At 40.5% G+C, this 27,465-nt stretch overlaps 1 protein-coding gene across 8 annotated transcripts in view; it reads left to right on the forward strand.

Annotated features, from left to right (window-relative positions):
• ST3GAL6 (ST3 beta-galactoside alpha-2,3-sialyltransferase 6) overlaps positions 1–27,465 on the forward strand; it is a 90,105-nt gene that overhangs the window by 60,090 nt on the left and 2,550 nt on the right. For all 8 annotated transcript variants that reach the window (XM_043892575.1, XM_043892579.1, XM_043892576.1 and 5 more), the window contains 4 exons: positions 19,202–19,297; positions 22,467–22,653; positions 22,781–22,918; positions 26,772–26,924. In XM_043892575.1, coding sequence (XP_043748510.1) covers positions 19,202–19,297; positions 22,467–22,653; positions 22,781–22,918; positions 26,772–26,924 — 574 coding nt within the window. The remainder of the gene's footprint in view (positions 1–19,201; positions 19,298–22,466; positions 22,654–22,780; positions 22,919–26,771; positions 26,925–27,465) is intronic.

Raw genomic sequence — 27,465 nt, forward strand, 5'->3', positions numbered from 1 at the left:
TCCTTTGTCATGGTAATGTTTCATCATAGCGTTAGTAACCTTTTAAGCCACTTAAGTAGCATAATACATAATGTTTTTTGTTCTTTCCCTAACTCTTTCCCTAAAGTTTTAGTAGTATAAACATGGTTCACAGTAAATAGCCTAAACAGTGTCCAAAGATCTTCTTTTGGAGGCAGGATGAAAACCCAAGTTTGTTGGCTGATGTTTATGCATAATTTTTCTGGGCCCAGGCACAATAGAAAGACTTCATAGCCTAAAGAAATGTTAGTTTTCCCTCCTCCCCTGGGTGTGAGGGTTCCAGGGAGGAGGCATATGAGTAGAGTCATTGGTTGATACGTTCGATCCGTCTTTTCTCCATCCATTTTATGACCTGTAATAAAGGGGGGTTGGGTAAGTAAGCCCAGTTAAGTCTGATTTGTGAATCTGGCTCGAGCGGGGTCGCACAGGTCAGTATAGCGATAAGAAGATTTTCAGGACTCTGAGGCATTCCCTGTTGAGAGACCAAATTTTCAGCTTGGTTAGTAAAGATTTTTATTTGTCCCCAAGTGGGGAGATCATAGGGTTGATGCCACTGAGGGCAGCACTTCCTGAAGATCTTTAGAGCCACCATGGCCCATATTGGAATTTCTTCCTCCTGGGGTTCTTGTTGTTTCATCTCCATTTTGAATGCCGGGGGCCCCCTTGGGTCGAATCTTTTGGAGAGGAAGCCATGTGAGTTTGTTGGCTCCATCTGGGGAAATACAAGCATATCCCTTTCCCTGTAAGATTAGTTTCCCAGATTTCCATTGTTTATTGAACCCGTCTTGATACCAAATGGGCAGAGGAAGAGAGGTGTCCTTCAATTCCTGGAAATGTATTTCTTTTCTTGTCAAGATATCTCCTTGGGGCAAGTTTAAAAAATTTAAGACAAATAAAGCTGTATTAACAATTAAAATTTTAAAACAAATAAAGCTGTATTAACAATAGTTATAGGTTTAGAAAATATCTTATGTTGGAATCTAGTAAAGTCTGCTTTAGATAAGGAAGACAGTAGTGTTCCTGTGTATTCTCCCTTCTTTAATTTTTTTAATTGCAACTTTAGTGTGTGATGTGCTCGCATATGTGTAATATAAAGGGGAGAAGTGCGACTTTTAATAACAGATTGTAGTTCAAAAAGAGTTGTTGAATAATAGGTTGATTGGAGTTATGGTGGAGGTTTTTATATTTTTTAATACAAAAACTGAATATATAGAGTCAGAGACTATATTAATGGGGTAAGGATGTAGGCAAATAACTTGAATAAGAGCATATAATTCATTTTGTTGAGCAGAATGGAATTTAGTGTAAAAGATTTTATATTCTTTAAGAGACCAGAATGAAGCTTTGGTGTTTTTAGTCCCATCTATATAAAAAACCTCAGCTCGTGGTATACAGGCTGTGAGCTGATAATGTGGGAAATAATAAATTCAGTATTTCTGAAGAAATTTCACAGCTTACCAGAAGGATAATGAAATGAAATTTCTCCAAAATATTTTAGAAAAGCTATTTGGAAATTGGTAGAAGTTTGTAATGTGTTCACAAATTGAGATTTATTTGTAATAAAGTTTTATTAAAGTATAAAGGAGATAGAGAAAGCTTCTGACATAGGCATCAAAAGGGGGCAGAAAGAGTACCCCCCTCCTAGTCTTTAGCTGTATGTTATATAGTCACTAGCAGTCTGTTAATGAAAAGAAAGGAATGTCTTAAAACTCAGAATGGCACCAGGCCCCTCATCCATAAGATGCATTTTGGGATAATCTTGGCACCAGATGATTCATCCCAGGCCATAAAACGATTGACTTGAATCTTGTAGAAGGACAGATTACCATACAAATAGTTTCTTTTACATAGATTAGGGGAACACTATCTGAGTATAACATACTGGTTTGTCATGTAGGTTCTGAGCCATTAGGCAGAGCCGACTTGAAGACAGAGTCTGGGGTAAATGCATAGGACATTAACATAGCTTAAGACAAGCATTTCCATAAGAAAAATGCATTGGTTAACTCAAGGTTTGAGAATAGTTAACTTCAAGTGAAACCAGGTGTCATTATGGCAACACAGTATTTTAAGAGAAACCTTTGAAATTTGTATAGAGAAGGAAAAAAAATATTGCTAGTTTGTTTTCTCCTGCTGCTTAAGATAGATAAAAATGTCTGACACTTGCAGCCTATTGGAAACTGCTGGCCTTCCTGCCTGTTACCCTCTCATCCCCACCTTTTCTTTTAGAATTATGTTGCCTAGGGAAAAGGGGCATCCTTCTCGTTTTATAACTGCTTTGGAGCTGACAAGGGGCGTTGTCCCTAAATTGGTGAGGCAACATATTCTTCTAATCCTCATACTGAGGATTTTTGATCCAGGGGCCCCAGGTAGTAGTTGGGAGAAGCTGCCGCAGTAGCAGGAGTTTGAGCAACCATGTGTAACTTAAAAGCTTTCATGTAACTAGAAACAAATCCAGTTACGCAGTTACAGATGCAGGGAGCAAAGAGCAAAAACAAAACAGTCAGAATGATTGTAATTAAGATAGTTTTTCACCATGGGGAACTAGGTAACATCTCCCAGAGTAATGCAGTTGAGGCTTCAGGAGTATTTGTAGCCCCAATCATCTTGTTCGTATGTTTAGTAGAATGAGTAACATCAGTGTTCATATCAGGTATACACGTACAGAGTTGGGTATGAATAGTGGCACACATTCCTTAGCCACCTGTAATTTCTCTTTCGTGAGGGGCCACTGCTCTGTCCAAATAGGCTCGTCATTCTTCCAAGTTATTTTAATAGTTGTTTGTTAAATGAGCAGTGGCCCCTAGGAAAAATGTGGAATGTATATCTGAGTTTGCCATTGCATAAGTAAGTCCCTTCCTATTAGATTAAGGGGTGTATCTATCACATAAGGTCTTAATGTTGTAGGTTGGCCTTCTGGTCTCTCACATGGATAAACTTGAGTACTCTGATAAGCCTCTTGTACTTTGGTTTGAGAAATTTCTGCAATTTGGCAAGAGATTTTTTTGTATAGGCCAGGATTTGGGCCCTAAATGTTTGGATATAATAGTAATATCAGATCCAGTATCTAGGAGACCAGAAAATCTTTTACCACTAATTTTGATATTTATATTCGGTTGGGCAAATTTAGATACCAGTGATGTCCATAAGGACTGTTTTTGATCTGTACTGCCGGATCTGCCCATCCGTACATTATTAGAGGAGTTAATACAAATGTAAGGTAGAAGGAGTAATTGAGCGATTTTATCCCCCTTTTAAAATTGCCATAAAATCTGAGATGACATCATAATGTGAATTTCTCCTTTATAATCTGAATCAATTACTCCAGGGTGAACAGTAATCCCTTTAGAAGTCAAACTAGATTGGCCAAATAAAAGACCGAAGGTTTGTGGGGGCAGGGGCCCAAAAAGTCCGGTAGGTATTCTAGAGGGGACTGCTTGAGGGTAAAGGAGATATCGATGGCAGCACTGCCGGATGTTGAGGGTTTGAGGGAAAAGACGGAATTTGCCCCTGGTTTTTGTTGAAGGGGACCTGGGGTGTCCCCTGCTTGGAGTTTCCCAGAATAGGTTTTCCTTTAATATCAAATTTAGATTTACAATCTTTGGCCCAGTGCATTCCTCTACGGCACCAAGGGCAGACTTTTGGAGGTTTTTTTAATAAGCTTTCTTAGGGCAATCCCTTTTTAAATGGTTTTTATCCTCGCATATAAAACATCTCTCATTTTCCTTTTTAAAGCAAGTAGCCATTGTTTCAGCTAGCATTTGCATTTTTTGAGTTTTTGATCCTAGATTGCAGCAAGCCTTCAAATAATCAATAATAGTCTCTGTCTCACGAATTGGGGCTACAGCCTTTTGACATTGCCTGATTTGTATTTTCATAAGCAAGTAATTTCTCTAGTTGTCTTTTAGCTTTTTCTCCGATTACAGTGCAGGAAATAGCAGTTTCTAATCTTGCTAAAAAATCAGCATAATTTTCTCTAGGTCCTTGCAATATTCTAGTGTAGCTACCTGTAGGTTTTTCTTGAGGAGTAATTTTGTCTCAAGCTTTAAGGCCACTGTTTTTAATTGTCGATGCAACAAAGGAGGGCATTGTATTTGAGCTTTTATAGCGTCAAATTGTCCGGTGTCAGTTAACATTTCAAAAGTAATTTAGTTTTGGGGTAGCGCCAGCTCAAGCGTTTTTGTTAGCATGATCTCTGGCTATATCTTGAAACCACATTGTCCACTGAAGGTACTCTCCTGGTTTAAGGAGAGCTTTTATTAAAATTCACCAATCATAGGGAATAAAGGTTTCAATAGACGATGCCATAGCATTTAGAATCTCTCTAGTAAAAGGTGAATGTGGGCCATACATAGTTACAGCCTTTTTCATTTGTTGCATGTGAAAAAGGTTAATACCTTCATATTGAGATATTATTTGCCCTTGAGTGTCAACATTTCTTAAACTGGAAAGGCGGAGAAACCTTCGGTTTCAGAGACTTGCAATTGCAAAGCCAGCAATTCAGAGAGCCTCTGTCGTGAAAGAGGTAGATTATTGTTATTCAGAAAGGTGTTGTAGGTTTTAATGTTAAAAGGTGTCTTAAGGGAGTCATTGCCAGAATCATCAGGTTCTATCAAGGGAGAGATTTTGGGATTTGTGCCCGCTGTCAGGGGAGGAGCGCTTGGAGCAACCAGGGCAGGGTTAGTAGGAAAATTTTGAAATATCTTATATTTTTTTAATTGGGCCTTTTGTAAGTTTTCATCATCTAATTCATAGTCATGTGGTAAGTGTTCTTCCTGTTGCCGAATGTCAGGAGGGCTAGAATTACCTTGAAATGGCAGAATCACAGCTTTAATGAGAGCCCATAGGGGCCAGAAATCTATCGGAATATTTTTTTCCCTGTCTGGCAGCTAGTTCAACATTCTCTTTGACCTGATGCCAAATTAAAACTACCTTCATCAGGGAACTGAGGGTTACATTCAACCACTGTCTGAAGGCAAGCCTTTATTTGCCCGTGCAAAACTGAAAGTCCCTGAAGTTTAAATAAATGATAAAGTGAAGTAGAAATGTGCGGGGACTTTCCAGCCAGTTGACTCACCGGCCTCAATAGGCCCTGAGGTCACTCTGTCTGAATCTGCCACGTGTACTAGGCCCTGTTCTGGGTGCCACATGTTGGGGTCCTTTAATGGACCAGAACCTGGTGGTCTAGAGTCAACGATGAGAAAGTGAAAGAAGGAAAGAGGCTAATACTCCCTGGGTTACGCAGCCAGCCTTCACACTCCAGGGAATAAGCCAGAAATAGAGAGAGAGAAAGAAAGACACGGGGACCCAAGCTCTGATGGAACAAGGGTGCTTTACTGATTTCTGTAAGAGTATATATACCAGTAGCTTCTTTAGATAAAGATCAAGAGATCAGACTTTACAAGTTTACCAAGGAAGCAAGGAGCAATAGCAGCCATAAGGCCAAAAGGCGATCCATATCAAAAGAGGGTTGTAAGTAGTTACTTTTCACTGTATGGAAAAACTAATGAAGGAAATGCATGTATTCCTCAGTCCTGGGAGAGGCTTGCCTCTCCTCTCAATTTCTGGATATTCAGGAATTAATAACAGAGGATTCATGACAGCTCCAAAACAGCACACAGGAAGCCTCCTGTTAAATGCTTCCTGACATAGCACCACCTGGGAACCCTGGGCTTATCATATATTGCCTTTATTATGTTGCCTTTATTATATAGGTTCCCTATATGCCCGTTTTTCTGGAGTTTTTTTTTTTAAATCAGAAATGGGTGTTGAATTTTGTCAAAAGCTTTTTCTGTATCTGTTGAGATGATCATATAATTTTTATTCTCTAATTTGTTAATATGGTATATCATGATTTTGTGTATTTTGAAGAATCCTTGTATTACTGTGATAAATCCCACTTGATCATAGTGTATGATCATTTTAATGTGTTGTTGGATTTTGTTTGCTGGTTTTTTGTTGAGGATTTTTGCGTCTTTGTTCATCAGTGATATTGGTCTATAATTTTCTTTTTTTGTGATAGCTTTGTCTGGTTTAGGTATCAGGGTGGTGGTCTCATAGAACAAATTTGGGAGTGTTCTTCCCTCTGCAGTTTTTGGGGAAGGTTTTAGAAGGATAGGTGTTAGCTCTACTTGAAATATTTGATAGAATTCACCTGTGAAGCCATCTGGTTCTGGACTTTTGTTTGTTGGAAGATTTTTAATTTGTTTCAATTGCATTACTTGTGATTGGTCTGTTTATATTTTCTAATTCTTCCTGGTTCAGCCTTGGAAGGTTATCCCTTTCTAAGAATTTGTCTATTTCTTCCAGTTTGTCCATTTTATAGGCATATGGTTGCTTGAAGTAGTCAGTTATGATCCTTTGTATTTCTACAGTGTCAGTAGTGATTTCACCTTTTTCATTTCTAACTTTATTGAGTCCTCTCCCTTTTCTTGAGTCTGGCTAAGGTTTATCAAATTTTTTTTTAATAAGAAACAACTCTTATTGATGCTGTTGTTTTCTTCATTTCTACTTCATTTATTTCTGCTATGATCTTTATGATTTCATTGCTTTTTACTAACTTTGGGTTTTCTTTGTTCTTTCTCTAGTCACTTTAGGTGTAAGATTAGATTGTTTATGTGAGAGTTTTCTTGTTTCTTAAGGATTGAATTGCTGTAAATTAGAACTGTTTTTGCTGTGTCCCATAGGTTTTTGGTCATTGTTTTTGTTGTCATTTATTTCTATGTATTTTTATTTCCTCTTTAATTTCTGTAGTAATCACTTGGTTATTTAGCAGTGCATTGTTTAGCCTCCATGTTTTTGTATTTTTTATAGTTTTGTTCCTTTGATTAATTTCTGTCTCATAGCATTGTGGTCAGAAAAGATGCTTGATACTGTTTCAGTTTTATTAAATCTTCTGAGACTTGATTTGCGACCCAAGATATAGTCTATCCTGGAGAATGTTCCATGGTACTAGAGAAGAAGTGTATTCACCGCTTTTGGGTGGAATGTCCAAAATTATCAATTAAATCTATCTGGTCTTGAGTTTCTTAAAGCTTGTATTTCCTTATTTATTTTGTATGGATGATCTGTCCATTGGTGTAAGGGGGGTGCTAAAGTCCTTCACTATTATTGTGTCACTGTTGATGTCTCCTTTTATGGTTATTAGCATTTGTCATATGTATTGAGGTTCTCCTATTGTTGGGTGCATAAATATTTGTAATTGTTATATCTTCTTCTTGGTTCGATCCTTGAGGTATGTGTTTTTAATGGAAGGTTAGTAATCTTAGACTTTTCCCTCTATATTCCTTCTGGGTTTCTCTCCTGAGCAGTGGTCCAGCAGGTTGGGATGGGGTGAAGGTTGAGGCTTCTGAACCATTCCCTAAAGAATCCCGGTTACCTGAGCTCCCGTTCCTGTTCAGTTGCGTGGACTGGGTCTGTGCTGTGATAAGTCACCTCAGTCCTGTCTGACTTTGCAGCCCCGTGGACTGGAGCCCACCAGGCTCCTCTGTCCATGGGGATTCTCCAGGCAAGAATACTGGAGTGGGTGGTCATGCCTTCTTCCAGGGGATCTTTCCCACCCAGGGATCGAACCTGTGTCTCTTGCATCTCCTGCTCTAGCAAGTGGGTTCTTTACCACTAGTGCCCCCTGGGAAGCCTGTGGACTGGGAGCCAGACCCAAAAGCATGGTAAAGTCACAGAGTGGGTCAGAGGCAGGAAGGATGGGGATCACTAGTCCAGTTCCCTCATGAAGATGAGAGGACTGAGGTCCATTAGAGGTTAGCAGGTCTCTAGACTTGCACTCCTCTCTATTTCCTCCCTCTGCATTTTAACAAGCAGAGAAAAAACAGAAGACTCCACAATGAATGTCTTAGATTGAGCATCATCTGAAGAGGTAAGGAAAAGAAAACACTGTAACTGTGAATTCTGTTTGATATATTCTTTAGAATTTCCAGGGCTGTAAGCAACCCCCCACCATTATTTAATGTGGCTTTTGCTTTATCCTTAACCTCAAACCATTAAAAAAAAATACTTAAGACTGCATTGGGTCTTAGTTGCAGCATGTGAGGTCTTCTTGCATCATGCAGGATCTTCTGTTGTGGTGCACAAGCTCTCTGGTTGTAGTTCGGGGCTCCAGAGAGTGGGCTTAGTGATTGTAGCATTCATGCTTAGTTGCTCCATGGCATGTGGGATCTTAGTTCCCTTGACCAGGTAATTGAACCTGTGTCCCCTGCATTTCAAGGCAGATTCTTAACCACTGGACCACCAGGGAAGTCCTGACCTCAAACTATTTTTTAATACTTTCATAGGGTTAAACTAAAACATCTCTATGTTATATGTATATAATCACAAGGGATTTGATTGAAGTCATACCTGAATGGTCTAGTGGTTTTCTCTTCAATTTAAGTCTGAATTTTGCAATAAAGAGTTCATGATCTGAGCCCCAGTCAGCTCCCGGTCTTGTTTTTGCTGACTGTAAGGAGCTTCTCCATATCTGGCTGCAAAGAATATAATCAATCTGATTTCGGTATTGACCATTTGGTAATGTTCACGTGTAGAGTAGTCTCTTGTGTTGTTGGAAGAGGGTGTTTTTTGTGACCAGTGCGTTTTGCAGAATGTGAAGAAGAACTAAAGCACCTCTTGATAACAGTGAAAGAGGAGACAGACAAAGCTAGCTTAAAACTCAACATTCAGAAAACTAAGACCATGGCATCTGGTCTCATCACTTCATAGTAAATAAATCGGGAAACAGTGGAAAAGTGAATGACTTTGTTTTTTGGGGCTCCAAAATCACTTCACTTGGTGACTGTAGCCATGAAATTAAAAGATGCTTGTTCCTTGGAAGAAAAGCTATGACCAACCTAGACAGCATATTAAAAAGCAGAGATATTACTTTGCTGACAAAAGTCCATCTAGTCAAAGCTTTGGTTTTTCCATTAGTCATGTGTGGATGTGAGAGTTGGACTATAAAGAAAGCTGAGCACTGAAGAATTGATGCTTTTGAACTGTGGTGTTGGAGAAGATTCTTGCGAGTCCCTTGGACTGCAAGGAGATCCAACTAGTCCATCCTAAAGGAAATCAGTCCTGAATATTCATTGGAAGGACTGATGCTGAAGCTGAAAGTCCAATACTTTGGCCACCTGATGCAAAGAACTGACTCATTGGAAAAGACCCTGATGCTGGGAAAGATTGAAGGCAGGAGGAGAAGGGGATGACAGGGGATGAGATGATTGGATGTCATCCCTGACGTGATGGACATGAGTTTGAGCAAGCTCTGGGAGTTGGTGATGGACAGGGAAGCCTGGTGTGCTGTAGTCCATGGAATTGCAAAGAGTTGGACACAACTGAGTGTCTGAACTGATGTTGCATGTGTAGATTCATTGAAATAGAACTATATTCAAATTTTTTCCTCTTAAAGATAAATGATCTGGATAGAATCTTCTCTGAATAGATACTACTGAAAAAGTTTTCTCAGCTGTCATCCTGAAGATCATGCACAGTATCAGTTGGCCTTCTCTGTAATTTCACCTCCAGCCAAAGGATCCTAAATGTGGGAAAGAAAAAAAACAGTCTCAAAGAAGTGTTGAGAAACCATTTTTTTTTCCTTCAGATGTAATTTACAGAAGATAAACTAACCATTTTAAAGAGAACAGTTCAGTGGCATTTAGTAGTCACAATATTATGCAGCCACCACCTCTAGCTAGTTCCAAAAAGGCAAACCATTTTAAAACAATTATTAGAGTAACCTTTTGTGTTTGTTTTCTTTTTTCATGTTCCTCCTTTTATGTCAGCTAGTCAAACTAGCTGTCTGACTAGAACCTCGGCAGCAGAGCAGTGATGATAAGGACAGAACAGGATAGGTTAGATTGTTTTATTCTTTTGTGAGGGAGAGGGGAGGGCAGGCAGTGGGCATGGGCCATCTAAAACAGAGGAGACAGCATAGTGAAAAATTGCTAAAGCCAGCAGGTCAGTTGTAACTGTTTTGTGATCTTGGGCAGATTTCTGAATTTCTGAACCTTGGTTTCTTGTAAAAGAGGAGGCAGAACTGCATATGCACATTAAACCAGAATCAGTTTTGCTAGTTAATAGTTAAGTGAGGGTGGCCATCATGCAATAGTTAAGTCAGTGTAACCACTGGGAGAAAGTGGGTAAAGGGTACACAGGACTTCTCAGCACTATTTTTGCAACTTCCTGTGAGTCTAGAATTATTTCAAAATAGAAAGCTTAAATTGAAAACAGATGACCACCTGAAACTTGTACATGAATGTTCATAGCAGCATCGTTCATAATAGCCCCAGCGTGGAAACAGTCAAAATGTTCAGCCTCTGCTGAATGGATAAATTAAATGTACATCCACATGATGGAATGTAATTCAGTCATAACAAGCAGTGTAGTACTGATTCATGCTATAGTGCGAATGAACCTTGAGAACATTTTGCTCAGTTCAATGAAGGAAATCAGTCACAAAAGACCACATATTTGTAAGACTCCATTTACTGTACATGAGTACCATTTCCAGGTGGTGCCGTGGTGAAGAATCCGCCTGCCAATACAGGAGATGCAAAGAGACAAGGGTTTGATCCCTGGGTTGGGAAGATCCGCTGAATAGGAAATGGCAGCCCACTCCAGTATTCTTGCCTGGAACATCCCATGGACAGAGGAGCCTGACAGGCTACAGTCCACGGGGTTGCAAAGAGCTGGACATGACCGAGCTCAAGAGCATGTCAACATGTCTACTGTCCAGAAAATGGCCAGAATAAACAGATCAGTTGTAGATGGAAAGTAGATTAGTTGAGCCACAGACAGGGGTGAGGGGGGCAGTGGAGTGACCCCTACCGGCTCTGGGATGTCTCTTTGGGGAGATGAAAATGTCCTGGGTTGGATAATGGTGATTGTGGCACAGCTCTGTGAAATTGCTAAAAACCTGCTGAATTTTATTATTTCAAAAGGTGAATTTTATGGCATGCAAATTACATTTCAATTAAAAAAAAAAAACAGTTTTAAAAAGGAGGGGGGAGGGTTGAGGTATCCTCTAGTTTCCTTTCCAGTTGCTTTGTTCAGAGGGCACAGCGATGACCCAATTAGAATGGATGTTTCGGAATAGCACACCCTAGTTCTCTTGCCATGTTTGCCCTGTGCTGTTACTTGCTTTCTCAGGACTCACATTCCTCATTATTCTCCAAGGCACAGCTTGTGCAGGGTGGCCATATATATAAACATATATTTATATATTTATATTTTCATAAATGTCAGTGATTGAAGATATTTTAAGGGAATTGCATCACAGAGAAGCGGTATTTAGAATGTGCCCATGTAATGTGGTCCTGATCCTTCCTGGCTGTCCGTGGAGTGCTTTAGCACCCGCTTGAACCCTGGCCCTGAGGGCTGTTCCCTTTTCCTCAGTGGGAGTGCCTGCTTCCGCAGCCAGAGCAGTGGAAACCCCGAATCACAGACTCTTAGCCCTCACTTAAAATACATGAGCCAGCTCTCCACTCCCAACCATCACTGTGGCATTCTGCAACCATGCCAGATTCTGTAAAGAGTGCCCAAGTCCTACACAGGTGGTTATAGAGTAATTCAACATAAGTATCTCACTTAATGGAAGCACTGTGTTAAGTCAGTTGCTTGTTAAATGGATGGGGGATTTGGGAAAGTTGCCTCGTTGCTCACTCAGGCAGAATGCATTATGTCAGCATCAGCAGAGCTGGGTTAGATTGGCAGTCAGCCAGTACAGGAGCATGGCCTTTGACAACTTAAGATGTCAGCAGTGTCTTTATTTAAAAAAAAAATAGCCCAAGCTCTATAAGAAATATCAGTGTCTGCTTCACTGCTCTGGACACCTTCCAGTCGCACAGTATCTTTACATGGCAGCATTTTCAGCCAGGAGGAAGACTTGAGGCTGAGGGGAGGTTGATATTCTGCTTTAACAAAGTGAACCATACATGGCAAAGAGAAACATAAGTGTGTTTTATAGCAGCTACTGTGGTCGGATGTTGGATAGAGAGAGATACAGAAACCATGGTACACATGCTGGGGGAAATGGCTCCATGCAGCATCGATCAGCAACATTCCAGACCTCAGTAAGGGGGCTTCCCTGGTGCACTAGAGGTAAAGAATCCGCCTACCAGTGCAGGAGGTGCAGAAGATGTGGGTTCAATCCCTGGATAGGGAAGATCCCTTGGAGGAGGAAATGGCAACCCACTCCAGTATTCTTGCCTGGAAAACTCCATGGATAGAGAAGTCTGGTGGGCTACATCCATGGGGTCACGAAGAGTTGGACTCAACTAGAGATTAAACGTGCATGCAGACCTCAGTGATGTCCTTACTTCATAAAAGGGCATACGGAGACCCAAGAGGTTCGGTCACATGACCAGGGTCCCAGAGATGCTGCCTGGGGGAGCCAGAGTTAGCAGTGAGCCCCCCACTCCGGTCCATTGCCCAGGGTTTTAGAATCTGCAGGCTACAGGTGACACTCTTCCTGAGAGTGATCTGAAGTCAGCGGATGTTTATTATATCCCACATCTAAAGATGTATGGGTTTACATCCGCAGATTTGTGGATCCGGCTCATAGGGCAGCCACGTATGGCTGCACAGACTGGATTGCACAAACCCAGGGGGTGCTGATGTGCACATGTAGTTGTCTGGATGGTACCTTTGTATTTGGACTGTGTACCACCTTACATCTGTGTGGACTGGCTCTGGTTACAGGATTGAATTAGTGGCTCAGTGATGTCAGGGCAGCTCTTGGTGGGTCTCTCTGTCTTTCCCCCTCAGGTGTGAAGCTGCCCTAACCTTGTCATCATGTGTCAATATCTAAGCAGAAAGGAAGGGATGGCTAAAACAAAAGTGTTCTTTTCAAACCTTTCTCTTCCTGAGGGTAAAGGGTTTCCCTAATATCTGATTGCCCAAGGATGGGTCACATGGCCACATCTAAACCAACCTTGGCACAAGAAAATACTCACCACTGTTAAGCTTGTGAAAGCAAGGCTCTGCCAGCAGGCACAGGGGTAATGGGAATGTGACAAGTGGGATCTGCCAAAGATTGTTACTTTCAAGATGGAATGATACATTTTCACCTATATGATGCTGCTGAAGGGACAAATGAATATCGTAAAGGATTCAGAAAAGACAGATCATAGATCATTGGAAGTGGACAAATTTACTTCAGATTTACTTCCCCTATATTGATTGCTGATGTTTTACTGCCTAAGTTAGTAACTTTTCTGGATTTCCCTGACTGATTGAGAAATATGTCTTTTACCTACAGGAAGTGTAAGCTCTTACCATTACTATCTCAGCAGTTTTCTAGATTTTTCATTAATAGGTTCAGGCAGTCGGGAATTATTTTGTTTTCTGGGTAAGCAATTTGAGGTACATGGATCCCTCTGTTTTCAGGATAGAGGAAGGAAGAACAGATTTCTCCAGATACAAAGTCACAAAGTGACAACCGAAGCAGTTTCTAAAATGTACAACTTGTGAATCAGGAAATTCCAGATTAGCAGATGCAGAAATATAAATGATACTGTTCTTGCCCTTTAGGGATTCACAGGTCACTGCAGCTGTTTGTGCCTGCAGCCTGCCAGGCTCCTCTGGCCATGGGATTCTCCAGGCAAGAATACTGGAGTGGGTTGCCATTTCCTCCTCCAGAATCTTCCTGACCCAGGGATTTAACCACCATCTCTTGCATCTCCTGCACTGGCAGGTGGATTTTTTAACCACCCGCACAACCTGGGACGCCTGTGTTAATTAAATAGCGTAAAGTTATAGAGTCACCCAACGAACACTGAAAATTATTGATTTCATGCCACGGAAACAAGGGAGGCCAGGAGCCCAGGCCAGGGGATGAAGCCACGGGGAGGGTGAATCACTCCTTTGGTAACATGAGGGTCCCTTCTGGGGAGAGAGGGGAGCAGAGAGTAACGAGGTGGGTGGGTCAGACCGTATCTGTTCATCATGCATTTCCTAGCATCACGGGGGCATTGTCAGTCTCTGCTGCAGAGAAGGTGTTATTGCCAAAGAGTAGTCTTAGGCATATCCCTAAAGAAGTTTCTAGTGTTAGATATGATACAATATTCCGGGGAAAAAAAAAAGTGTGGATCTTTGCTGTATCCCTTGCTGGGAGAAAAAGGAAAATTCCATTGATAAGGTTTGCTTTTAAAGACATCAGTAAACTTTTCCCATGGTGAAGGACCTTGCCCATCTCACCTGCCCTCTGCCAAGCCAACAGAGAAGAAAACAGTGAGATTTCTAAAATGTGTGACCTTGGCAGTATAAAGCGTCTTTGGAACTGGAGTTCTCTTGGGTGAGGCAGTGTCCATGATTTCTTTCCATTTTTCCCAAGTGGGAAGAGGCTGAGAAGACTGGGTAGAAGAAATGACTGGGGAAGGGAGTGGCCTGCAGCCTTCTTTGAAGGAAAGAGGGTTAGTCTAGATGCCGTAAATGATAGATATTCTTCCTTCACCTCCACAGAGGTGACCTCGAGGGAACAGAGCTGTTATTCCCATCCTGTCCGTTCCTAGCTACTCCCTCCCTGGTGCCCAGCCTTGCTTAGGGTTCTCATGGGGAGGTGAAGCCAGTGTCTGGAGTTTCAGCGTCTCACTTGCATTACTGGCCCTGAGGTTATGGGAGGAAAAGCCATACGAGCTATGAGTGTAGGAGCTGCTCCCTGCCATGGAGCCCTCATGGGCTAGATCTGCTGGGGAGGATGGTCAGGGTCACAGACCCAGGGAGGACAGGGTTGACCAGCGAGCAATCCCATCTTCTCCCAGGCCACCTGGCTGCAGAGCGTGGTGGACAGAGTAGTTTCCTGGGATTGGGGTTTATGTCAAACTTGTATATTAGAGCAACTAGAAATGTTACTTTCGTAGTTAAAGGCAAGCAGATTTAGAAAAGAAACATCTCTAGAAAGTTTAAGGTTGTAAAACCATCAAATATAAATAGATGAACTAAACAAATTCTAAATTAAAACAGTACATTCACATGTATAGGAATGTGTGTCTTGTCTCTTCTTAACCCAACAGGGCCAATGCCTGGCGCCTTTCAGTAGATCCTGTACTTCTGTGTTCTCTATGCTTAAGAATTCTGTGCAGCTTTGCTGCTCATTAGTTTCCTAAAGCCCTTAGGATCTGGAGTTCATCTGGTCTGCTGATCTCATGGTTCTTAGAGAAACAGTTTTTTCCTCCTGTTTCCACATCATGAGGGCCCTGCAAGGACAATCTCAACAGCCTTACCCTCTGTAGCTTTGCCCCTGGGAGAAGAAGGACGTTATCTTTTGTTATTTCTCTAGGCCTAGCTGAGTGGTGGTGAGCGCTTGGAGCTGGATTGGGCCAGGCCATGTTTTTTTTGTCTGTTGGTTTGTTTTTAATTAGTTTTTACTGGAGTGTACTTGATTGACCATGTTGTGAGTTGAATCTGTTTACCAGATATCCTCTGTTCTTAGATTCTGCTCCCGTATAGGTCATTGCAGGGTGTTGAATAGAGTTCCCTGTACTATACAGGACGCCCTTAGTGGTTATACGTTGGTGGTGGTCAGTCTCTAAGTCATGTCTGACTCTTTTGCTTCCAGTATTTCCCCCTTCTGTCCATAGATTGTTTTCTACATCTGTGTCTCTATTTCTGTTTTATAAATAGGTTCATTTGTACCGTTTCTTTAGATTCCATATATGAGTGCTGTCATCTGATATTTGTCTTACAGCGACTTACTTCACTCAGAGACAATTTCTAGGTCCCTCCCTGTTGCCACAAATGAAATTATTTCTTTTTTTTTTTTTGGTTGATTAAAATTCCATTGTATGTATGCACCATATTGTCTTCATCCATTTCGCTGTTGATGGACATTTAAGTTGCTTCCATATCCTGGCTCTTGTAAATGGTGCTGCAGTGAACATTGGGCTGCATGTATCTTTTCAAATTATGGTTTTCTCCAGATATATGCCTAAGAGTGGGGTTGCTGAATCATAACAGTAGCTCTATTTTTAGTTTTTAAGAAACCGCCATACTATTCTCCATAGTATGTACCAATTTACATTCCCACCAACAGAGTAAGAGGGTTCCCTTTTGTCCATATCCTCTCCAGCATTCGTTGTTTGTAGATATTTTGATGATGGCCATTGTGGCTGGCATGAGGTGATTCCTCATCGTCGCTCTGATCCTTTCTCTAATAATTAGTGATGTTTAGTATCTCATGTGACTGTTTGCTATCTGTATGTCCTCTTTGGAGAAATGTCTGTTTAAGTCTTTTGCCCATTGTTTGATTGGTTTTTTTGTTTGTTTGTTTTTTGATATTGGGTTGCATGAACTGTTTGTGTATTTTGGAGATTAATCCTTCTTTTTGTTTTCTTCACGGTTTATTTGCTGTGCAAAAGCTTTAAATTTTAATTAGGTCCCGTTTGTTTGTTTTTGTTTTCATTACTTTAGGAGGTGGATCAAAAAAGATATTGCTGTGATTTATGTCAGTGAGTGCTTTGCCTATCTTTTCCTCTAAAAATTTTATAGTACTGGGCCTTACAATTAGGTCTTTAATCCATTTTGAGTTTATTTTTATGTATGGTGTTAGGAAATGTTCTAATTTTATTATCTTACATGTAGCTGTCCTGTTTTCTCTATACCGCTTATTTCTTCTTTGTGATAGATTAGCTGACTATAGGTGCGTGGGTTTATCTCTGGGCCTTCTATACTGTTTCATTGGCCTATATTTCTGTTTTTGTGCCAATACCATACTGTTTTGATTTTTTGGTTACTGTAGCTTTTTAGTATAGTCTGAAGTCAGGAAGCCTGATTTCTGCAGCTCTTGTTTTTCTTTCTCAATATTGCTTTGGCTATCTTGAGAAAAAAGAATGAAACTGGAGGAATCAACCTCCACATGAAAAGCACATGAAAAGATGCTCAACATCACTCATTATTAGAGAAATGCAAATCAGAACCACAGTTTTCATGCTGGTCAGAATGGCTGTCATCAAAAAGTCTACAATCAATAAATGCTGGAGAGGATGTGGAGAAAAGGGAACATTCTTACACTGTTGGTGGGAATGCAAACTGGTACAGCCACTATGGAGAACAGTGTGGAGATTCCTTAAAAAGCTGAGAATAGTACTGCCATGTGACCCAGCAATCCCATCCCTGGACATATACCCCGAGGAAACCAGAATTGAAAGAGACACATGTACTCCAATGTTCACTGTGGTACTGTTTACTATAGCTGGTACATGGAAGCAACCTAGATGTCCATTGGCAGATGAGTGGATAAGGAAGTTGTGGTGCATATATACAATGGAGTATTACTCAGTGGTAAGAAGGAATGCATTTGAGTCAGTTCTAATGAGGTGGATGAAACTGGAGCCTATACAGAGTGAAATAAGTAAAAAAGAGAAAAACAAATATTGTATATTAATGCATATATATGGAATTTAGAAAGACGATAATGCTGATCCAACATGCAAGGCAGCAAAAGAGACACAGATATAAAGAACAGACTTTTGGATTCTGTGGGGGAAGGTGAGAGTGGGATGGCCTGAGAGAATAGCATTGAAACATGTATATTAACATATGTAAAATGCATGACCAGTGCAAGTTTGATGCATAAAGCAGGGTACCCAAAGCCAGTGCTCTGGGACAACCCAGCGGGATAGGCTGGGGAGGGAGGGGGGAGGGGAGCGCAGGATAGAGGCCACATGTATATCCATGGCTGATTCATGTTGATATATGGCAACAACCATCAAAATATTGTAATTACCCTCCAATTAAAATAAATATATTTTTTAAAAAGATGGCTTTAGCTATTCAAGGTCTTTTATGTTTCCATACAAATTGTAAAAAAATTTTGTCATAATTCTGTGAAAAATGCTATTGGTAATTTGATAGGGACTGCGTTGAATCTATAGATTACTTTGGGTAGCATAGGCATTTTCACAATATTGATTCTTCCAATCCAAGAACATGGCATATCCATCTGTGTGTGTCATCTTTGGTTTCCTTTTTCGGAATCTTGTAGTTTTCTGGGTACAGGTCTTTATTTCCTTAGGTAGGTTTATTCCTAGGTAATTTATTCTTTTTGATGTGATGGTAAATGGAATTTTTTCCTTTAATGTCTCTTTTCTCATCTTTCATTGTTAGTGTATAGAAATGCAAGAGATTTTCTGCATGTTAATCTTGTATCTTTCAACTTGATCAAATTCATTAATGAGCTCTAGTAGTTTTTTGGTAGATCTTTAGGACTTTCTATGTATAGTGTCATGTCATCTGTAAGCAGTGAAAGTTTTACTTCTTTTTCAATTTACATTCCTTTTATTTCTTTTTCTTCTCTGATTTCTGTGGCTAGGACTTTCAAAGCTATATTAAATAGCTTTGTGTGGACATCCTTGTCTTGTTCCTGATCCTAGAGGAAGTGTTTTCAGTTTTTCCTTTCTACCATTGAGAATGACATTTGCTGTGGGTTTGTCATATATGGCCTTTATTATGTTGAAGGCCAGGTCCTGTTGGCTGAGAGCTGAACAATAGATAATTCACTGGCTGAGCCTGATTCCGGCCAGCAACAGGAAGTTCCACTTCATGTCCTACTTTAAAGCTCTTTGGCAGGAATACAGAGTAAACTTTTCGTTTGTATACTGGCTAAACTTTAAGGATCAGTACCTGTTTGGGGAATTGAAGTGAGCATGGGCAGGTACAAAGAAGCCGCACTTTGCCCACCAGGTTCTATACTGTCTGTCTCGACACTTATAATGCATAGCCATAATTCAAAGCTGGAATCTCAGGGGAATGGCTAACACTGATGGAAAATACATACACATCTAGTATAGAACCCACTTGTATTAATATTAACATGGAGAATCTTTATGTTGAGGGGTATCTTTGTAGTCGAGGTCTGGACTCAATCCTAGTTCTACCTCTTTGCAGTATGACTTTGAAATGTTACCTAAACATTTTTTAATATCTTTTCTTCTGTAAAATTGAAATATCAGGCTTACTTATCTCCATGGGTGGTTATGAGAAGCATAATGAGGGGATGTATATGAACTGATAAGCATTAATAGTTGCTAACAATGATATAGTTCCTATGGAACATGATTTCTTGAGTCTTACTATATCCCTAGACCTGTGAGTTACAATTGATTCTTTTTTCTGGGTTCCTCAAAGTATGAACAAGTTGTTGGAATCAGCCAGTTTTGTAAAAGATGTCTCAATCTTCACTTGTCTATTTGTTCAACAGTGTGCCGTGTAAGAAGTGTGTGGTGGTTGGTAATGGAGGAATTTTGAAGAATAAGACATTAGGAGAAAAAATTGACTCATATGATATAATAATAAGGTAAATATGTTTTCTATTTGCTAACATGGAACTGTTTTAAAAGAACATAGTTTCCTGCTTTAGTATGACGATTTTTAAAAGGAAGTGGAGTTGCTTTAGTATGTTTAAGTACGTTACATATTACTCAAGTTGTTGGCTGGAGTAGACTTCGGAGTAGATTTCGGGTCATTCATTTAGTGAATATTTTATGAAATCCCCTGAACATTCTGGGCACAGTTCTAGCCCCAGGGGGCTATTGCAGTGAATAAGAATAATGTTCTGTCTCTCTCTGTGGAGCTTACATTCTAATGGGAAGAAGAAAATTAAGAAAAGAAATATAATAAATGTCAGGTAAACAATCAAAATAATTAAATCATCAAGAATGAATGGCTGGTTTTGAATGGATGGCAATGCTAAGGCAGAGACATCTTAAACTGGACCTAAGTGACCACACAGTACTGGCCATATGAAGACTAGGGAAGAGCAATGCAGGCAGAGAAAATGTTGACTGAAGGTCCTCCGGAAGGTATGATGCTGGGTTTGAGAGCAGCAGAAAAGAAACCCAGTGAGGTTGGAGGGCAGCAGACTGGGAGAGGGGTGCAGTCGGCAGCTGAAGATGTTGTTAAGGAGTGGGCTTTGTAGGATTTTGTCAACTAGGATTTGGGCTCGTGTTTTAAGTGTAACAGAAAAGTTTTGAAAATCATTCAGCGAGAATGCAACTCTATCTGGTTATGTCTTTTTTGAAAAAAAATTTATGACTGCACTGGGTCCTTGTTGCTTCACGCAGGCTTTCTCTAGTTGCAGTGAGCAGGGGCTACCCTCTAGCTGCGCTGCACGGGTTTCTCGTTGAGACGGCTTCTCTTGTTGTGGAGCACAGGCTCTGAAGTGTGCGGGTTCAGCAGTTGGGATGCGTGGGCTTAGTTGCCTCATGGCATGTGGGATCTTCCCAGAGCAGGGACCAAACCCGTGTCCGCTGCATTGGCAGGCAGATTCTTAACCACTGGACCACCAGGGAAGCCCTGGTTTTATCTTTAAAATACCCTGGTGCTGGTATGGACAATAAAACATGAAGGGCAAGGGTGGAAATGAAGAGTCCAGTCAGGCTGCTGCATTTGGGTAGGGAATGGTGGCTTGCAGTAGGATTGTCAGGGCAGGGACCGAGATAAGGGACTAGACTGAGGCATGTATTAGAGTTACAGTTATCAGGATCTGCTTTTTATTAGATGTGAGCAGAGGTGGGAATAAAGGAATACAGGATACTTCCAGGTTTTCGGCTTAATAGGCTGGCTGGATAGTGATACCATTCATTGAGTTGGGGAAGACTAGGGTAGGAATAGGTTTAGGGGAGAATCAAGATTTTGGTATGAACATACCACGTTTGAGATGCTTATTAGATTTATAGTATATAAATCAAGTAGGCAGTTAGATAAAGAGGTTAAATCTTATAAGTTGTATTTAGACCATGGACTGGGTAAGATTTCCCAGGAGCAGACAAAGAGGGCTCAGGCCTGAGCTTTGAAGTACTTAAAAGTTAAAGGTTGTGCAAAGAGAAAGGAGTAAAGGAGAGGATCTGCCCCCGAAGTAGGAAGAAAGTCAGGAAAAGGTGATTATAAACGCCAAGCCAGCACAATGTTGTAAGACAGGGAGGTTTCAACCATGACAGATGCTGGTGAGAGGTCCTGTAAGATGGGGACAGAGTTCACATTGGACTGGCAAGTTGAAACTCACTGATACTCTTGACAGAAGACTTGGAGGCTCCATGATGGTGTAACCTTGGGCAAGTGGAGCGGTTTGAGGGAATAACAGGTAAGAAAGCAGAGAAACTAGTAAACTAGTATAAACCACTCTTTGGAGAAATTTCACTGTGGAGTTGAGACATAAGATGGTCACTGGAGATAATTCTGGACTCCTAAAGGAGATTTTCTGTTTTGTTTCCTTTTATAAAGATAGGAGATTCTAAAACCTTAGTAAACAGATGGACATGAATAAAGAGATTGGTATGGTAACGAGAGAGGGCACGGGGCCCGGAGCACAGCGTGGTTATCTCTGCAGGGGAAGGGAAAGTTGGGGTTGTGGTCACAGCTACCGAGAGTCCCATAGACCTAGTAGTGGGTCATGAAGTGTGTATGTGTTGGGAATGGCTGTGAACAGTCTTCTGAAGAGTGGGGAAACTTCCTGCTGGGCAGTGCATTAGGATGGCCTGGCAGTGCTTGGGCATTTTGCTGGGTTACAAGTTGCCAAGGGTTTCTGCACAGTGTGGTCACTGCATTTTCTGGCGGTTATCCATTTTAAGGAAGCTGTGAAGATTTATCCACAAAACAATGTTCAAGCACTCACAGATTTCTTTGTAATGGTGTAAAATCTGGTCCCTAGAACCACACCGGGCCCTTGTGGGAAAATGCCCCTGGCAAGACATTATGAAAGTCATTTCAGGTGTTATTAAGGCTGCTTTATATTACACAGTGCCAGAGGGTCAAACAGTATTTGTCTCCTAGGGGACACTATTTTGGCAACAAAGCATTCCTTTTCATAGCACACCTTCATGGTGTGTGCATAAATAGTGCACGTCTAACCTTGGCTTATTTTGAGCATCCGCAAATCCAACACTGGATCATTTGTGGTTCTTTCGTTCATCCCAGCAATAGTTACTCTTGGTTATGCCTAGGTATAAATATAGCAGTTTTGTTGTTTCTTTACTTCAGAGCGCGTCAATTTTGATGGGTCTTCAAATCAGCTTGACTCTTGCCTGTTAGTCACTTAGGCACACATCCGCGTGCTCCATGATGGTGTAACCTTGGGCAAGTAACTTTATCTCTATGGATGTCAGGGCCCTTATCTACAAGCACACGGGGTTTTATCGAGATGACATCCAAGGTCTGTTTTGAGTATTCTGGGGTTTTATGTTCCCATTTGTTTCATTGTGTCTTCAGTTTTTCTGGAGGTAAGAAGGAACTATTGGTGGCCCCACAGTTAATTTTCAAACACAAATGTTTCTGCCTTTGATCAAGCAGCTGTTTCAGGAAAGGGAGTTATTTCCTTGGCTGTGAAAGACTTGATGGATTGCCACATGGCTTTAGGGCCCAGCTACGTGGCTGACAACGTTTGTCTGGCTCTGAAATCTCTGAGAACTGTGATGGAAATGACCCTGACTGCTCTTGGTCTACATGTCTTGTGTGTTTACTACCCACAGAATGAATAATGGTCCTGTTTTAGGACATGAAGAGGAAGTTGGAAGAAGGACTACCTTCCGACTTTTTTATCCAGAATCTGTTTTTTCAGATCCTGATCACAATGACCCTAATACTACGGTGATTCTCACTGCTTTTAAGCCTCTTGATTTAAAGTGGCTGTGGGAATTGTTGACAGGTGGCAAAATAGTAAGTTGGCAAAATCGATCTGTTTTCTGATTTCCTTCAGTTTTTTTTTTCCTCAGTTTTTTTTTTTTTAATATTTTAAAGAAAGACAACAACAAGTTGTATTTTCTATATTCTTACTTTATTTCAGAACCCTAATGGTTTTTGGAAGGAACCAGCTTTAAATCTGATCTATAAACCTTATCAAATCAGAATATTAGATCCTTACATCACCAGAATGGCAGCTTATGAACTGCTTCATTTCCCGAAAGTGTTTCCCAAAAATGAGGTATGTATTTTCCTTCACACAGTTTCAAACTAAAGACATGACTGGGGTGGAATAGAGGAGTTCCTGGGAGCCTTAGAAACTGGGTGAGAACCATGACTCATGAGGTGACTTGTGAGGGCCACATCTGAGTTAGTGAGATTAGGTTATCTGTGGATTTTATCTGCATGTTGTTCAGATTGCAGGGAAAACAACCTTTTAAGTGCAGTGTTTTTCCTGCCCTTGCAGGGCCCTTCTGGGGTCTCCTTTTAGATGTCCAGGTGGCCCACCTCTCATCACCTCCTCTTCACTGCTCTGCAGGGAGGAGAGTATTGATGGGGGAAGGGGGAGGGGGTGTGTAGCGCTGACGGGCAGGCTGTGTGCAGACAGCAGGATTCTTTAATTCTTTTTAATTACAAGGAATCTCATTGACTTCGACTCTTGTAGCCCTGTTTGTCTACATTCCCTAGGAAAAAGGTAGCTTAGATCCATACAGTGACAGGTTGTATTTTTCATTTGAAGCTTGAGTAAATGTGTAATGTGATATCTCAGCTGAAAGGAGGCTTTTGTTTTTGTAACGGGGAAAAATCCAAAGAAATAAACTTGTATTTTGTACCTTTTCATGAAATAAAAGGCACAATAAAAAAATTCTGAAATAGTACATGCTTAAACAGCTTTTACAAAGGAATATTTTTTTAAAAAAGGAAATCATCCTTTTTTTTCTCTGTATAATTCAGATTATCTGCCAAGCTCTTTTGCATTTTATATCCTTCTAGACTCTTTGTGCATTTACAAACACAAATACAATTTAATTTTATTGGAGTATAGTTTCTTTATAATGTTGTGTTCGTTTCTGCTGTATAGCAAAGTGAATCACTTAGACGTGTCCCGATACCCCTTCCTTAGACCGCCTTCTCCTGTAGGTCCCACAGGGCACTGGGTAGCGTTGCCTGCCCTGTCCGGTAGGTTGCTCATTAGTTATCTCTGCTATACATCGTGCCGCTAGAGTATACCTGTCAATCCCGATCTCTCCATTCATCCCATCCCTCCTCTCTCCTTGGCATCTATAAGTTTATCTGTGTCTCTATTCCTATATAAGTTCATCTATACCATTTTTTCCAGAGTCTACATACAAGCAATATTTTTCTTTCTGACTTCTGTCTGTATGATAGTCTCTAGGTCCATCCATGTCTGCAAAGGGCACTATTTCATTCCCTTTTACAGCTGAGTAATATTCCACTGTCTGTATGTACCACATCTTCTTTATCCGTTTCTGTCAGTGGACATCTAGGCTGCTTCCATGTCCTGGATATTTTAAATAGTGCTGCAATGAACATTGAGGTGCATGTATTCTTTTTGAACTATGGTTTTCTCCAGGTATACGCCCAGGAGTGAGATTGCTGGGTTATATGGTAGTTCTGTTTTTAGTTTTTTAAGTAATCTGCATACTCCTTCTCCACAGTAGCTGTACCAATTTACATTCCCACCAAAGGTACAGTTCCCTTTTCTCTACATCCTCTCCAGCACTTATTGTTTGCATCAACTTTTGTCTAGTCAATTACAAACACAAGCACTTTTTTTTTGTTGAGTGTAATTTCTGATTATACTATATTGTTCTGCTGTTTCTCCTCTCTAATTAACTCTTCCCCTATTTGTAGACCTTTAGTTTTATAGCCAGCTTTTTTCCCTCTATGGGTAATGTAGAAATGCATGTGCTTATAGGGATTTTCTGCACACTTGGGTGATTTCTGTAGGAAAGACACCTGGAAGTGGAATCCCGAAGTCAAAAAAGCATAAATATTAAGTTCTGTCTTGCTAATTTTGAGGGGAAAGGACAGCTTCTGAATGTATATTTTGTGAATTTTCAGCTGTTACTTTCCTAAGTGAGGTAAGATCAGATTTATCCCTTGATTTTTGCTTTAGGTAGTACACAGGAAGCCTCTGGTCTTACTTAGAGATGGTACTAGAACTAGTTTTAAGTGCACTGAAATTCCACTAGGGCAGTGTCCTAGAAGCCAAGTGAGGGACACAGCTGTATTTCAGAGGTCAACTGTGTCAGATGCCGTCCTGGACAGAGGTCACACTGTTAGGGACAAGTATAGAAAGAGGAAGAACGTGGGACATGAGTGAATGGAGGCAAATCTTCAGTGGAGTTTTGCAAGAAAAGAAAGCAGAGGAATGACTCGAAGACACAGGCTCAAGGAAGGGTTCTTTTTGTTGTCATGGCTTTTTAGGTAGATGTGTTTGTATGCTGAAGGGATAATTCATTAGAGGGAAATACTGATGATGACAGATAGGGGATACTTGTAGAAGCAAAATTGTTGAGAAAAAAGACAGGGACAATGGAGTGCATGAGTGGAGAGGCTGGCTTTCGGGAGGAACAGGGACAGCTCATCCACATAGGAGTGAACACCGGAAATACGGGTAAAGGCAAAGGGAGGTTTGGAATTGGGAAGGTGATGTAGCTCTTGTCTGAGCGATTCTGTTTTCCAAGAAAAATGAGGATTAAACTGACAGTTTAAAGTAGGAAGGAAGGTAGAGCTGTTGGATAGAAAGGTATGAGATTGCCATCTTACAGAGTACAAATGGAAGTTTACTAGGGGAGTGTAACTGGGTTGTTGGACATGACTGAATGCCCACTTGAGATGGTCACAAATGTAATCTGTGACCAGTCAAGTATGCCGTTTTCTCTGACCTTAACCAGGGTTAAGATTCTGTCAGGGACAATATAGGTTCTGTGGGTGGTGGGTGCCAAAGGTAATTGAAGGCCTCCATAAGGGAATGCCTGTCATGGTGAATGGGAAACTCTACGGTGTGAAGAAGGGAAAGAGAAAACTTGAAATGCGATGTCATCGGTGAGCTGGGATGACCCCTAGGTTTTTAACCCAACCATTAACTTCCTTTCACAGCAGATGGAGAAGCTGTGGTGGAGTCACAGTTGTGTGAGGGGTAAAGAAGAACTTAGGTAGAAGGCTGTTAGGCTTTCAGACAAATTTGCTTCCTGGAGTTTACCTGATTTTATTATGCTGCTCTGATTTTTCTTGAAACCATAATTAATCATATGTAATTTCCATGGGATCTGTAGGAAACATTTAATCAAAAGAAAATCTCCTTGAATTTTTGTTTTAAAAAAAAAAAAACAAAGATATATTTTGTTTTCGCTTTTGAAGGCTATCCTACGAGAATTAAAGCTTAGAATGCCAAGACCCTTCAGTCAGACATCTATGATAGTACTTTTTAGGGTATATGTACATGTGAAGGGGATGCTTGGTTTCTTGTTGTTAAAATTTTATCAATTTAAAAACAAAACTGAGTGTGACTTTACTATGTATATACATCTGGAATCTTCATTTTCTAGTCAGATCCTCACCTTGGCAGTTTGTTATTGAAGTTACTCAATTAAAGCCATCTTTCCCTAAAGCTGAATTATCAGCATTATGAAACAGAACTATTTTCTGGCTAAATGATTTGAAGCCTTTTAGCATGATTCTATCTGTTAGTGAATTAAGCAGTTCTTACATTTCATACATGGGTTTAATATTCTCAGACTTTGCTTTTTCCACAAGTTGCCAGACTTGATGTGTTTTTTAAATAAGGCGGCAGCATCCTTTTCCTCAAGGCTGCATCTGATAGTTGTCTTCTGGACTAGTACTGCAGTTAGGTTTTACTTGAAAGACTTTCTAAGATTACAACCAACACTTTATAGAGTTAGGATATTAACTTGGCACTTGAGCCTTGGGGCATGATGAAGGTTGAACTTAAGTTTTTGTCTTGATGAAATGCTCAGAAGATGCTGTAAGATGAATCACCCAAATAGGCTTTGGAAGCAAGTATCTTGTGTGTACTTTTTCCCCTAAATTTTCATTTCCTCCCCCAGAAACCCAAACACCCAACCACAGGCATTATTGCCATTACCTTGGCATTTCACATATGTCATGAAGTTCATCTTGCTGGCTTTAAGTACAACTTTTCTGACCTCAAGAGTCCTTTGCACTACTATGGGAATGCCACCATGTCTTTGATGAGTGAGGTAAGCTTATATATTCTGCCATTTCACCCTGTCATTTTACTTAGGGAACAGGTTTTGAGAAGTTGATGGCTTAATAAGGGTTTACACAGATAGCATGTGCTGAAATTAGGAGTGGGGTCCAGAGTTCTCACTATAGCAGCAGCTCTCAATCTGTTGGCCTCAGACCCTTGGAAGAATCTTATCAAACCTACATAGGAACCAAGCCTTACCTTAGATGCTATATTTGATGCACTGTTTGAAAAGATATTCGAAACCTGTTGTTTGAGATATGACAGATTCACCCAAAAGCATGGCCATGATCATACTAATTCTTTTCATGGAGTTTTTCAGTTAAGTAGATGGGAAGGTCTATAACTTTTTAACCTCATGAAAGAATCTTCATGGTCAGAAAAGTTGTAAACTTTTATACTAGATCATTTTTCCCTTGAATGGGGATTAATAATGGTAGATTTGATCCTTAAATTTTTACTGTGAATGGGAAAGAATTTCCTATTTTCCTAATAACTTAGATTAGTGGCACAAGTGATAGGAGTTAAAATAT

This window comes from Cervus elaphus, chromosome 31, assembly GCF_910594005.1.
Source record: "Cervus elaphus chromosome 31, mCerEla1.1, whole genome shotgun sequence".
Lineage (NCBI taxonomy): Eukaryota > Metazoa > Chordata > Mammalia > Artiodactyla > Cervidae > Cervus > Cervus elaphus.